The following is a 14,021-nucleotide window of genomic DNA, read 5'->3' as shown; positions in this document are numbered from 1 at the left end:
CCATTGCTCGGCCAATGTGCTCTCTGGGAAAGCCTGAGAGAATGATTTCCTCTCCATGTGACTCTCCTTAGGCACACTCTACGTCATCGATCACTTTCCTCTTTGGCCCCATAATCTTCTTGATCAGAAAATTTGGGACACTACTGAGTTACATGACATTACAGTACAAGTTCTCATATGTCCTGAGACTTAATTGACCTTGGAAGGCTGGGGCCAAAATGTTGGCTTTCCTTGCGGCCCTCCTTTTTCTCTAATTTTGGTCTGCAAATTTAGGTTGTTAACATTTTCCTCCCTTTTTGATTACAGGATAGCTTACGAGATGTTGGTCAACTCTGTTAGCACCACTCATAGAATTATTATAATCATTGGCTCCAATTTGAATAATTTAGTTTCATTTCTTTATTTCTTTATTATAAAATGTTGACAATTAGGAGACATCTTTTTTTTTTCTAATTCATAACTCAGGCTTTGCTAAAATTCTGACATGCTAGTATTTCTCCCTTTTTTAGTTTCCCCTTTGTTTTTCTTTTGGTGCTTCTTTCCTACGCAGTCTCAGTGTGCCAAATGTGTCCATTTCATTTTGCAAAAGATCACTGGGTTCTGGAGAAGTATAAAAATTATATCTAATGTACTTATGTCAAGATTTTATAGATTATGGCACAAAATTATAGGTCATTTTTCACAAATAAGCATGAATTACTGAAAGAAAACAATCAGAACTTACTAGATTTCACAAGGAACAAATATCAAAGGTGAATACAATGTTCTTAAAAAAGTATGCAAAGATTAGTTGACATAAGAAACAGGCGTACAAGTGTGTCTCGTGTCATGTAAACAAGAACTGACTGGTTGAAATGGCACCTGCTGGAGTGACTTTCGGGATAGTCAATACAGAAATAAACATACTGCCCAAGTGACCTTCAGAGTAAACTGCTAAGTGGCTAAAATTATATTAAAAAGATCAAAGAACTCACATATGCAAAACTAGAGCTCCAACTACATTTGGTCAAACTCAGAGGAAGGTCCAGTCCCCTCACCAGTGCCGTACGCTGGGAGCCCTTCACACAACCAGCTGAGACCCAGGTGGCTTACAGGTAGGAAAGTGCCCTCAGGAGAGCTTGGGAAAGGGGCAGAAGACAGAGGAGCCTGAGCTGGAACGTGCATTTCCAGCAAAAGCCTGAAGGGGGCAGCCTCACCAGACACAAGGACCACCACCCAGATTAAAGCCTGCACCTCTTGGGTCATGGAACAAACGTAGCTGCTGTGCTCCATGAAAGAGCACTGGTAGAGTCCGAGAAGGGAGGATCACGTTACTTGTGCATCTTCCTGCAGCACAAGGTAGACTTTAGGGTGACTGTGCCTAATAGCTCAGGTCTCAAGACAGCTTAAAATGAAAAGTTCTGCTGGATGTTCTAAGAATGTGCTTTGGAATTGGGTGGAGCTAGGTTCAGATACTTGATCCTTTCTGCATTAATCCAATCATCTGAGGCGCCTTCCATATCACTGTGCCCTGCATCATGAGTCTCCACCTTATGGGAGTGCCATGAGGCGTAGATGGAAAGCTCTTAAATTAAACAGAGGTAAAGAAGCCAAGCTAGTACCTAGAACACAGGAAGAGACCCATAAATATTAGATGAGACAGTGACATCACTGTATAGCATTTAGCACACAATGTGCATAGTTATTTTGGTGGGGAAGATATAGAAACTGTAACTGGGCTGCACTGCTGCCAAATGTGGCTTCATGGGGGGAGGGCAGGCTGAAAGTGCACAGACGGAGTGTCCCAATCCCTGCTTCAAGAGAACAGCACATCATGGAGTTAGAAATAGCAAACCGGAAGAACACCATGAGTCCTAAGTAAGTGTCATTTGCGTTTTCAATGAACATTTCTGCAGTTGCTTTTTCTAGAACAGCTGTGAGTGACTGTTTTCTTCTTGGATGCCAAATCTCCCAACATAATATATACACTCTTATGCCTGATGTCGTCTTTGCTTCTTGCCACTTAATAATGTAGAAAATCAAGCGATTTCTGATATTCACCAGAGACCAAGAGGTACTCAGAGAATCTGAAGGCAAAAGCAGAAGTGGACTGGTCTCCTTGAATCAAATATTTTTTAAAGCTGTGTATCCCTCTCCGAGGTAGCAACTGAGACTTCAATATTTTATTCAATGAATATTTGATGTGACATATTTCAGAACTGACAGCTGTTCGGATGAATTAGTCATCTCTGCTATGAACGCTACTTACACATAGGCCTTTTGTTTCCTGAGAATGTCATTTCTTTCCCCAGTTCTGAGCTGTGTCCAAACCACTTCCTTCCACGAGAGAGGCATTTCTCTGCACAGAGGCACTTGTCCAGAGGAGAGAGCTCTAGCCAACTCCTTAAATTAGACAGCTTGAGAGTAGCAATGCTGGAAGAACCCAAGAGACCTCTCCCTGAAGGGCTAGAGCGAGGGCAAGAGAGTAACAGACTCGCCCCGGAGCGCGCAGATCTGGCTCAGCGACACCTCCTTCCATCTTCAGTGAACATTCCATGAGGTTTCTCAGCTTCCCATGAGGCAATCTCAAGGGGTGAGACAAGGGGACAGGTTTTCCCCCTATCTCACAATAATCAAAGAAGGAATACTGTATGTTAATAAACTCCTGAATAAAATGATGAAATTAGGAAACTTAATTAGAAAAAAATTTCACAAGGCAACCAACAGGACTTGTAGACTGGCACAGACATGAAGTAGCCAAGCTCAGGTTGGGCCTAACGGCCCTAACACCCTACGAGCAGCAGCGTGAGGTTCTGGGTACACCTAGGGCTCCACGGCACTCAGTGATGATGTAGACAATGGTTGACGATGGGCCCAAGCCAGAAACAATCCCTTGGGCTTTCTCAACATGGGACCCCACTGCCAAGTAAATCTGACATCAACATTTAAAATTAAGAAAGAAAAGAGAAATGTGTAGATTTTGCTTCCAACAATTTAGATCTTCTGCAACCTCTTTTATGTCTGGTTGCCGGCAATCCAAGAACACAGCCCAGTTTCTGCCCAGGGAAAAGCAGTATGAAAGAATGATGATCTATTTATCCACTGTGCTCCAGGTGCTCTTCTACCACCTCTGTTGCTTGGATATCATTACTTCAAGGCCATATTGCTTTTAATTTCAGCCAAAAATATCTGAAACATGGTGGAATTTTCTGGCCTCTGGGGAAGTAGCCAGTTTCCCTGACCTGTTTCATGTTTAGTGTAGTAAACCAAGGCTGTTTCTAATCAAGTTCAAATGAAAGCTAGGTTCCACTGTGAATCTCGGAGAGAGTTTAACTCTAGGGCAGAGCTACTCTCACCTGCAGAAGTCCCTGAAGCAGACTTCACGTTCCCTGTGTCAAGCAGGAAGGCTGACAATCAGTGTAAGGTCAAGGGTCAGGGATGTCCTTCTTTGTTCTTGTATGGGTTATTGATTTTCTTGCAAACATCATTTACTTCCTAATATCCTTTGGGGTGTTTTTAGGCCCTAAAATGGGATGTAATCTACAGTCTATTCTCTTTTTTTCCCTGTGTACAGAAGTCATCCTTGGTTCTGGACACACAACAGAATCATCTGGAGAACTCTTTAAAAAAAAATACACACACACATATCCCAGGGCACCTTACTTGGGTCACTGAATAAAATGTCTGGGAAGAAGTCTGGAAAGTCTTTTTTTTTTTTTTTTTTTAAAAAAGAAGCTTCTCAGGTGATTCTAGTGCTCAGGGTGTAATACTCTAATTGTTTCCCTTCCCTTCATTTTTTCTTCCCACTAGTCTACCCTCCCTCCTTCCTTTCCTTCTTTCCATCTTTCATTTCTTTTTCTTCTCTTTCTCTCCCTCCTCTCTTCTCTCTCTGTCTCTCTCTCTGTCTCTCCCTCCTCTCTTCTCTCCCCTCTCTCTCTTTCTCTCTCTCTCTCTCTCTCTCTCTCTCTCTCTCTCTCTCTCCCCCCCCCCCCCCCTTTCTTTATTTCTTTTGCCTTCTTTCCTTATAGGCTTCCCTGAAAAGCTGCTTTTGGAAGACAGATAATATACTCTGTATTAATAACCACCAATGTATACCCAATATTTCAGAAGAAAACATATCTTGAAGCCAGGAGTGGCAGCACATCCCTATAATTCCAGGACTCTGGGAGGCTAAGGCAAGAGAATCACAAATTCAGGCCTAGCCTGGGCAACTTAGTGAGACTCCATCAAAACTGAAATGGTTGGGTATGTAGTTCAGTACAAAGGACCTGGCTTCATTCCCAAGTACAGCAAAACAAACAGCAAAAAGCAAAACAGAACAGAAAAAAAAAATAGAAGGAAAGGAGAGAGAGAGGAAAGGAAAGACAGAAGGGAAAAATGTGTCTGCAAACCTGCAATTTATTGTACAACTCCTGGTTTCCAAAAGAATCTTAGAATTATAAAAGCAATGACGTTCTTTCTTCTTGAAGATATCTAGGCACATATCTAAGTGCAAAGCTCCACGCTTTACGCGACATCTTTATCATATTCAAAGTGGCCCAGGTGTAAAGAATTAGACACGGCCCAAATCCTAGAAATGCTTGAATGTCTGTGTTAGGTTCCATTTATTGCTAGAGTGGCCCAAAGCTAAAGATGTAAAGATTAATGTTTTGCTTCAGACAAGGAAGCTTCTTTATAATTCCTTAACTTAGAGGATCTGCCACATTCAAGCTGTGAACAGCTTCTGAGGTTTCTGTTCTGTCAGGATCAGACTCTGAACTGGGTGTTGAAGTCTCTCCCATTATTTCTCCCCTCTTCTTCCTTTCCTTCTACATTATTGTGCTGTTTTTGTTTGACTTTTTATTAATGTGCCTTCCTGCTGTTTTTCTCCTGCTGGTCCATTTCTCCTAATGCTGAGAGTTTCCAGAGCAGCAGTCTGCTCCTGGAAAGCTGGATAATTTACCCCTATCCTAAGCCTTTCTCTTTCTCTTTTTTTGGGGGGAGTATTTTCCTAAGGAAGAGTCTTCAGGGTGTTCAGGGTCTCACTACTAGATTATACTCCTGGTGATCCACCTGTTTGCAGCCTCCCAAGTGTCGGGATTATAAGGGCGCGCCACCACACTGTCTCAATTGCCCTCTCAGGGTACCCTGGGGGTGGGGCCGGCACTGCAGGGATCAAACGCTCTGCCCCTGCACCTGCTTGAAGGTGCTTTAATCCGCTGAGCTATTTGGCTGGTCGCCTAAACCCTTCTCTGGTCTGCCTTTCTCCCACTAGAAGCCGGCTGGCTCTCTCCTCCTCTTGCTGGTGGGTTTGGCCACTGATGTGCTTCAGCTAATGGTTCTGCGCGGGGCCTTCTTTCTGCTTAAGCCTCCCACTCCTCTGCTATTGCCATAAAAAGAAAAGAACAGCCTGTTAGTGCAGAGAAAGGCAGAGCAGATGCCTCCAGCCTACAGAGGAGAGCCACTTGGCAAAGCTCAGCCCCACGGAGCAAAGCCCTGCAGTGACTGCCATAGACTGTGACCCCTCTGGATGCCGAGGGTTGCCGTGAGCCCCACATGCACTCCATGGCTGTGCTGTGACGGGGACCTCACCGCTGCCTGCCTTGTGGGACAAGGGGGTATAGTTCCTTTCTTTCTTGGGACTGGAAATGAAAGATGACAAACATAGTACAAGGCTGAGCATTCCTAATTTGAAAATCTGAAATTGGGACTGTTCTAACATCTGAAACTTTTTGACCACTCGCAGGATGCCACAAGAAGAAAGGTACACAACACACCTATCTTCTGTTGTACATAGACTTTGCTTCATACACAAAATTATTCAACTCGTGGTGTAAAATTACCTTCTGGCTACCTGTGTAAGGTCTGTGTATGACACGGTCTTGAGTTCCACCCTCACGACAGAACTCAGTTCATGAACACTTTTGCTTCTGAACGATTTAGTTCACAAGCAAAAGCATTTCAGCAAAATTTGGTTTTTGTTTGCAAACTCTACATCAGGTGACTAACATGACCCTGACCCCCTTTCCTACACATACACAAACATCGTCATCTTTTCCAAAATCATGGAACAAATTAAGTTTGTGAATGGAGGTATCACTATATCTCGTTATATATGTGTGAATATTTCAAAATAAAAAAAAAAATTCCCAAATCTGAAACACTTCCGATCTAGAGCATTATGAATAAGAGACATTCAACTACAGTGGAGAAGAAGCTAGAGGAGGGGAAGTAGAAACGGAATTCAGGGCAGGAAGACACTCCTCTCTCAGGAGGCCCCAGAGGGAACTGATGGCACCTATGGCTGAGATCTAGATGCACTCACAGGTACGGCTTTTGGAGGTGGCTGGATTTAGGGTGTGGGGTACTAGGATTAAGTCTGTGATAACCAAATAGGTTTAGCACGGTTCTATGAAGCCCCATCCTGGGCCAGGATGCACTACTCAATAGGCTCACATCCTAGGTGGAACAGAAAGGGAGAGAGGGAAGGCAGGCTTGCGGCTGCTGCTGCTTGCTGCTTCACGCTCTCCTCCTGCCTGTTTCCCATGGACTGTTTCTACTCTGTGATGCCCTTCTGCCATGCCACACTGCTGGGGAGTCAGCCGGCTTTGGACTGAATCCTCCACAAACCTTTCATCCTTTAACTTTAGGTGTTTGCTATTTTTGTTTCATCAACAGGAAAAGTAAGGGCTGACCAAATAGCTCAGTGGATTAAAGTGCCTGCAAGCAGGTGCAGGGGCTGGGTGTTTGATCCCCAGGCCTGCTGTTCCAGTCCCGCCCCTGAGGAGTGCTGAGATGTCAATTGAGACTGGGCGTGGTGGCGCGTGCCCGTAATCCCAGCACTTGGGAGGCTATAAACCAGAGAATCACTATGAGTCTGTTCTAGTAGTAAGACCCTAAACACCTTGTAGACCCTTCTCTAAATAACAAAAAACAAAACCAAAAACAAAACAGGAAAAGTAACTAAGATAGTAGTCCTGCTTAGAGAGAAAGGAGAAAAGAAAGGAAGGGAAAAAGAAATATGTATGTATATATGCAGGATAGCTTGGATAATTGTACTGCTGATTTCCGCTGGGCTATTGAAAGGAGCAGCTGATGCTTAATATTTTTTCTTTTCTTTTTAGTTTTTTTTTCACTAATTTTGCATGTTTATACCTGGTGATCTGAACAACTAATTTGAAGGTAACAGTACACCATTTAACTACCATTGTTGGGGGCCTGGCCTAGCTCAGTTCTTTAAGTGGCTGCTTCCACAAAGCTGTCAGCTTCAGGTTGCTGGAGTTCGATCCCCACAACACCGCAGCCAGCCAAACCTGCCCTGAAGGCATTCAGAGAAAAAAAAAAAAAAAAATCCTTAACTACCATTGTTAAATTCCTATCATTTTGTTTAGTAAAATTTTGCATCATTTCTTTCTTTTTTTTTTTTTTCTATTTCTTATTCTCTTTAAAAAATAAATAAAATAAAATAAAAAAGAAGGTAGCCCCAGGAAGGCAGCCTGCACCAGCCCCAGCACATGTCAAGGCCAAGGTCAACTCAAGGTAGGCCATGACAGGGCAGAAAGAAACAGCCCTGATCTGGGCCAAACTACCCCTTCTTCAGGTTATTAAGATTTCTTTCCTTCTTGCTTGGATATCTCACTCTTCAATAGGCTCAATGTACACTGAGTGAGCTCTTTATCCTCTTCACAAAATGATAAGAAGAGATTTTCTTTACTTTTTAAAGTATGGTCATGCCCACCTGCACAATTAATTAGCCCCTAATTCTTTTTTCCCCCTGTGGCAATTCATTTTACTCTTATGAAGCAGTGGTACCCTGTTTTTCTAAAAATATGCCTTCACAGATTGCTGCCTACAAAATCACCGCACTCTGCCACACTTGCACCTGTAGGTTCACTCTATCTGCTCACCCTGCTGTGCTTGTCCCCACACAAGAGGCTGAATCGGTGGTCAGCAGCTGCGGGCTGCACTGCCCGAGGAGCCTGAGTCGGGGCCTCAGTGGCTGTGGAAGCAGTGGAAGAGGCAGGCTGCAGGCCTTGTCTCTCTGCGGGCCTGGCAGGCAGCATCTGGAGGCTCCCAGCAGCCTCAGCCCACCCATCCCCTGGTGCCCAGTCTGCTTTTACAGTGGGGGTGGCTGGCTAGCCCCCTCTGAGTCCATGGTGGTTTGGATTTCTGAGGCTGGACCAAGAAACTGTATCTGAGTGTGGAGTGGGCTGTGGGAGGAAAATGAGCCCCTTCCCAGGCCTGGCCCCAGGAAGAGAAGAGGCTGGACTGCTGAAGCCTGTAGAGGACCAGCAGGAACCCCAGGCTAGGTCTTGTAAGGGGGACCTAGCTCTTTGGGAGGCTAGGAGGAGAGTGGTGGCAGACAGGGAACAGGGCCCTCTTTCCTCCTGTGCTGGGATCTGTTGGTGTCTCAGTGTGATCCATTGTACCCCAGGGAGAAATGGTGGCAGGAGTGAGGAAAAGACAGACAAGGAGACAAATTGGGCCAAGTGCTGGCCTGCTGCTCATTGGTGAATGAACCCCAGAACAACAGTAGGGGCATTTATTTATATCTTTGCAAAGTTAGCATCAGGTGACATAAGGTTGCCTAGTGACTAATTGCTGACATGAACCAGTCAGGATGTTTCTCTCAGGACTGAGGTAGCTTGACTGCTTTAGGCACTGAGGCCTAGTTCCACTCTCACACATTTGATTTCCACCTTCCATGGTTCCCAACACTCCTGGGCCCAGGACGGCCTCAGCGGAGTGTGGAGACACTCTAGCTCTTAGGTCCCTGGCCACAGGCTGGGCCTCATGAGCACACTGAGCTCCCAGCAGAGGTACATACACTGGTGAGGGGCTGCGTCTCCCCCTACCTCTAAGCCAGGGCCAGCCCCACCATCTCACACCTCAGTCCGGTGGTCAGTGGAGGCAGAACCAAGGCTCCATTTTGAACTATGGTCTGTAAGTGACAGGGCTCAGCCCATGGGAAGGAATCGTACCTGTGGGCCCATAACAGCCACACGCTTGTTCTAAACTAAGGCAAAAATTGCTGATTTGGTTGGAACACTACAAGAAAAAGTAGAAAAGGTCACATAACTCATTGTATGCTATTTTCCAAATATTTTTTTCTTGTATTATTTATCACATCTCCCTCCATTCTCTCCTACCTCTCTCTCTCTCAAATGTAAATATGCTTTGTGTGTGTGTGTGTGTGTGTGTGTGTGTGTGTGTGTGTGTGCAACGCTCCTTCTTATCTTCTCCTTGGCCCATTTTCCCCACAAGCATAGTTCAGCCACACTGCTCCAAACATTCTAAATACATTTTAGGGGACATTAAGACCTAAGTACATGAGGGACAGAGGCTGTAGTATGACTTGGAGGTTGAGGGTGCTATTTCAGGGATGGATAATGTGATGAGATGTGTTGGAGAGGTCAGTTGGCAGTAAGCACATCTACACTCACCAGCTTCCACCCTTTGCCTCTACCTCTGGCAAAGTGTCCTGGGACCCTAGAGGGTAACAGTGCCTAAGTGTAAACCTATGCTTTTGCTCCTGGCTTCGCCTGGACATCCCTGGCCACAGGCAGGACCCTTGCCTCCCATAATAAAATGATCAGAACCTGGATGTGATTGGCACAAGGAAGCAGGCAGACAATACAAAGTCGAGCTGCAGAGCCGGGCAAGCTGCCTACAGAGGAGTCCTCAACAGCTGTTCACTGCAGGCTCTTCATTCCAACCCCAAGTCCCGCAGCTACAGTTTCCCCACTTCAGATCGACCTCATGTAGCAAATCTACAAACAGACCCCTACACAAGGACAGCTAGCAGCCTGGCCCCAAAGAAGAAACAGTCAAAAGCTGATACAAATGCTCAAAAAGAGGCATTTTGTGAAGAGGTAAGCTGCTCACCACAACATACTGGCCTACAGACGTCGCTGTGCTGCACTACAGGCCAATGAACAATTAGGACTCTGAGTAATAACACAGGCTATGTGGGAAAGTGAAAGGATACCAGTGTGATCTGTTCAGCATGGCTGCTGCGAAAAGATGGCAGCATGGAGAAACGCCCCCTAAAGGACAGCAGTGGTCACTGCATGGCAACTGCGACCTGGCATGTGGAGCTGGAAATGACCTACCTCTGAATGTTATCTTCGAGTTGCTTGACTCTGAACTCATCCTCCTCAGACTGCCGCCGCCTGTCTTCCTCCTCCTCGGCCGTTCCTGCGGGGATACCCTGCAGCAGCCATTTTTCCCGAAGCACTTTGGACTGTGGAAGTGAAGACAGACAGCACACAAGATGTCACTTTTCCATCCCCAGGGTTGCCGTTTTAGCTCTGTACCCCAGCAGGGCTCATGCGAATGACTGCTTTCACCTCCTCCCTGACTTTGGGCTTATTTCTACTTTTTATTTTTGTTCAGTTAAGTTCTTGCTGAGAACCTATCACAAAAATTCCTACTTTACACAACTTTTGTTTATTATTATTATTATTATTATTATTATTATTATTTTGGTAGAGGATTTCACTATGCAGCTTGGACTTGTAGTGATCCTCCTGTCTCAGCCTCCCCAGCACTGAGATTACAGGCCTGGACCACCACACCCATCTGGGGTTCCAGGGCCGGCATAGCATGTGGCATCAGGGATTGAACCTGGGTCCTTGTGCTTGCTAGGCAGGTGCTTAGACCACTAAGCTATCTCTCCAGCACAACTTTTATTTTTAGTCAAGAGACAAAAACAGAGAAATTATTTCACACACACACACACACACACACACACACACACACATACAGGTTTGTAGGTTTATATACAGGCACATGTATTTTTCCCCGAGATGGTGCTGGGAAATGCAAGAAATAAGGAAAATAAGGACAGGGATTGGGTGGGTATAGATATATGTATTATAGGGTGTGGCCCAAAGGCCTCATCAATAAATGACATTTCAGCAAGGATCTGTAGGAAGCAAGGACAATCATACAATCATCTGCAGAAAGTGTCCCCCAGAAAGTTCTTGATGTCTATTTTTTGTATTATCAAAAAACAGAAAAATACAGTGAATTTTATAATAAATACATCATCTTACCTAGATCTAACAATTAAAAACAGTTTGGCACATTTTCCCATATATTTTCACCAATGTATTGTAAAGTATATATCAAAGACTATGGCATTTCACCCACAAATATTTCAGTATAATGTTAAAACATCTTTTAAAAAAGGACATTTTTCTTTTTTAAAAAAAATTATTTATTTATTTGTGTGTGTGTGTGTGTGTGTGTGGCCAGCTCAGCCCACCAGGGGGCGGGGCTGGCTGGCATGTGGTGCTGGGGGATCGAACCGTGGTCCCTGTGCTTTGCTAAGCTTGTTCTAAGTAGGTGCTTTAGACCACTGAGCCATCTCATCAGCCCTAAAAAACGACATTTTTCTATGCAACTACATTTCCATTATAAAATGTCCTGATTGCCTAATAGCCCATCCATGTGTAAATGTTCTTTTAAAAAGATTAATCTGGGCCAGGGAGATGGCTCAGTAGAATAAGTGCTTCCCTGGCAAGCACAAGGGCCTGAGTTCAATCCCTGGTTCCGGAAAAAAAAAAAAAAAATTAATCTGTCATGCCTCTTCTTTAAACCTCTTTAGTAAATCCCAGACCTACTCAGCAGTGATCTTCAATATCACTAAAATCGTACTCCTCCCCAGTGTCAGAGGAGTAATAGACCATGGAGTGGAATACAAAGGTTTTTGTTTCAGGTCAATGGTACAGAAGGAACAATTAGTGCCTCAAGAAAGGAAATGAAAACATCTAAAATGAGAGGCATCTCTAATTCTAAAATCAGGAACAAGACACTGATGTACACTATCACCACTCCTATTCATATTCTAGAAACATTACCCAGAGCAATTAAAACAGAACAAAAATAAAAAGAATAAAAATAGGAAAAAATAAAAAAAAAATAAAAAAATAAAATGAGAGGCACGTTGAAAAGCCCTAGTCCGAACGGCAAGGGGAGGCAAGTGACAGAGGCGTTTCCAATTCCATGCCCCCCAGATGGCAGGTAGCAGCGACAGACTCTCCACAGAGGTCAGGCCTTGTGCACAAGCACTGAGACCAGCCAGACAGCATGCACAGCCAGGTCAGTGGCTAAGAGAACAGGGTCCTCTGAGGACTGTGGGCCAGTGGCCAATCCTCCCTAGTGTTGGTGGGCCACCAAAGGAGCACCAGGAATAAAGGCTATGGAGCCAACAAACATGGAGTAAGGGCCAGCGGCCCAGAATCTCTGGCATCACATCTATGAAGAATTTTGTCTGATTTCATTGGACAGGGCAGTAAGTGAAAGCAGAATGCCTATAGTAACTGGGAGCCAGGGTACGCCATGCTGGCTATGGGGGAGGGACTTTTTGTAGGTCTGGTGAGCAAAAGACGCACAATTCCACGGACTCATGCATTTGTTCGCTAATGGGCTACTTATCAGGAACCTAGAAAATGAGTTTTTAAGTTACCAATATCAAGTAATAGATTTTACTAATGCTCCTGATTCACCGCTCTGCAGAGAGCCCAGCATCACCATGGGTACCCTGCTATGCCCAAAGGAGCAAGTTCAGTACTACTACAACTCCAGGTTGAACCCTTTGTTGGCAACACATCAGCAGTGGGTTTCCAGCCAGCCATGGATTTTCCCGGTAGTTCTCTTGTTTTATTATTATAAATCACAGAAGAGATCGCTTCAGTTATTCCTACAGTGCACAGAGGCAAATTTATAACACGGGACCAAAAATGTTCTAATGTAGACTTAAAGACATGAACTTGTGCATTGTTAGCCATCCTGCTAAAGTGACTAGGCAGACTACTCTCTACTCTCCTGCCTCTGCATAAGAGAACTCAAGAATCATTCTTGGAAGGCCAATGGCATAGCACACCATGTAGGCTCTGCATACAATACTCAGCACCAAAAAAACACCTAAATAAGATTTACAAAATCTCCTGGTACTGCTGTGATTGCATCTAACACGTAGAACCATGTTCTAGCTTCTCCAACAGGTTCTACGTTGATGGCAAACTCTCAGTCTGAATCTCTTGAAGTCAGGTAGGTGCTATATCGGTTTTATTCCTTCCATGAATAAAAATGATGTGTGGGGCTGTAGCTGGTCATAATAAATACCTGTTGAAGGAGTGAATTATTAAAAAACTATACATACTGCACTTTAACAAATATGAAATCTGAGACTAATAAAGGAAAAGAAAGAGCTTTGAGATCTCTAATCAACTCTTCCTCACCTACAAATAAAGTAGTTTATGTGAAGTTATTTTTTTGGGATACTGTAAGTAGACAGTGAGAAGTGTCACAGTGGGCACTGTGGATGGACAGAGAAGGAAGTAAACTATGAGCCAGGACTAAGACTGTGTCTCCATAGTTTTTTCTAAATCATGGATTCATGCCACCTCTTTCTAACCCTCTAATCCTTTCCTGCTTCCTCACTGATGCCCACCAAGATCTTGGTTTAGCCTTGAAAGTTAGTTACATAATTCACCTCACACAGGGAGAGACCAACCCAAGACTTCTGTTGGAACAAGTGAAGTTTTACCTTCCCCTCAAGCTATTTATAGGGTCAGGAGAGACACAATAAGAACAAGCCTGAGATGCAAATTTCCTTTAGAAGGTGCACAATGTCTATCTGTTGAATGTATTCAAATTTAAAATTGGCCATTCATTATGTTGAGCTGTCGGGGACTCAGGTCAACAATTTCTGACATTGCTAGTGAAGTGGAAGACCCAATACTATTATGGACTACTAAACTCTTTTAGAATATTTTGCTGAGTTTACACACCTATAATATTTAAATGATGGAACTTAACAAAAAAAAAGGGGATACAGATGAATGTCCGTTTTGTATCTGTGCATTCAAAGCGGTTAGGATAGATGTATAGTTACATTCTCTTAATGAATAGAGGGATTTGTTCTAATGGTGTTTGTAAATAGGATATCAAGTCCGCATCTTGTGCAGCAATTAACCACTAGGAAGAATGTATGCAATGTGTTAATTACTGAAACTATCCTACCAATTTGGTTTGTAACTGTCTCACTGTTATTT

General features: G+C 44.0%; 1 protein-coding gene across 5 annotated transcripts in view; it reads right to left on the bottom strand.

Moving 5' to 3' along the window:
- The window catches only part of Akap2 (A-kinase anchoring protein 2), a 553,389-nt gene that overhangs the window by 264,002 nt on the left and 275,366 nt on the right, over positions 1 to 14,021 (bottom strand). For all 5 annotated transcript variants that reach the window (XM_023722921.1, XM_023722923.1, XM_023722922.1 and 2 more), the window contains one exon: positions 10,071 to 10,201. In XM_023722921.1, the coding sequence (XP_023578689.1) occupies positions 10,071 to 10,201 (131 nt within the window). The remainder of the gene's footprint in view (positions 1 to 10,070; positions 10,202 to 14,021) is intronic.

Source organism: Octodon degus, unplaced genomic scaffold (genome assembly GCF_000260255.1).
Source record: "Octodon degus isolate 3935 unplaced genomic scaffold, OctDeg1.0 scaffold00094, whole genome shotgun sequence".
Lineage (NCBI taxonomy): Eukaryota > Metazoa > Chordata > Mammalia > Rodentia > Octodontidae > Octodon > Octodon degus.
This window is presented reverse-complemented; position numbering and strand designations above follow the sequence as displayed.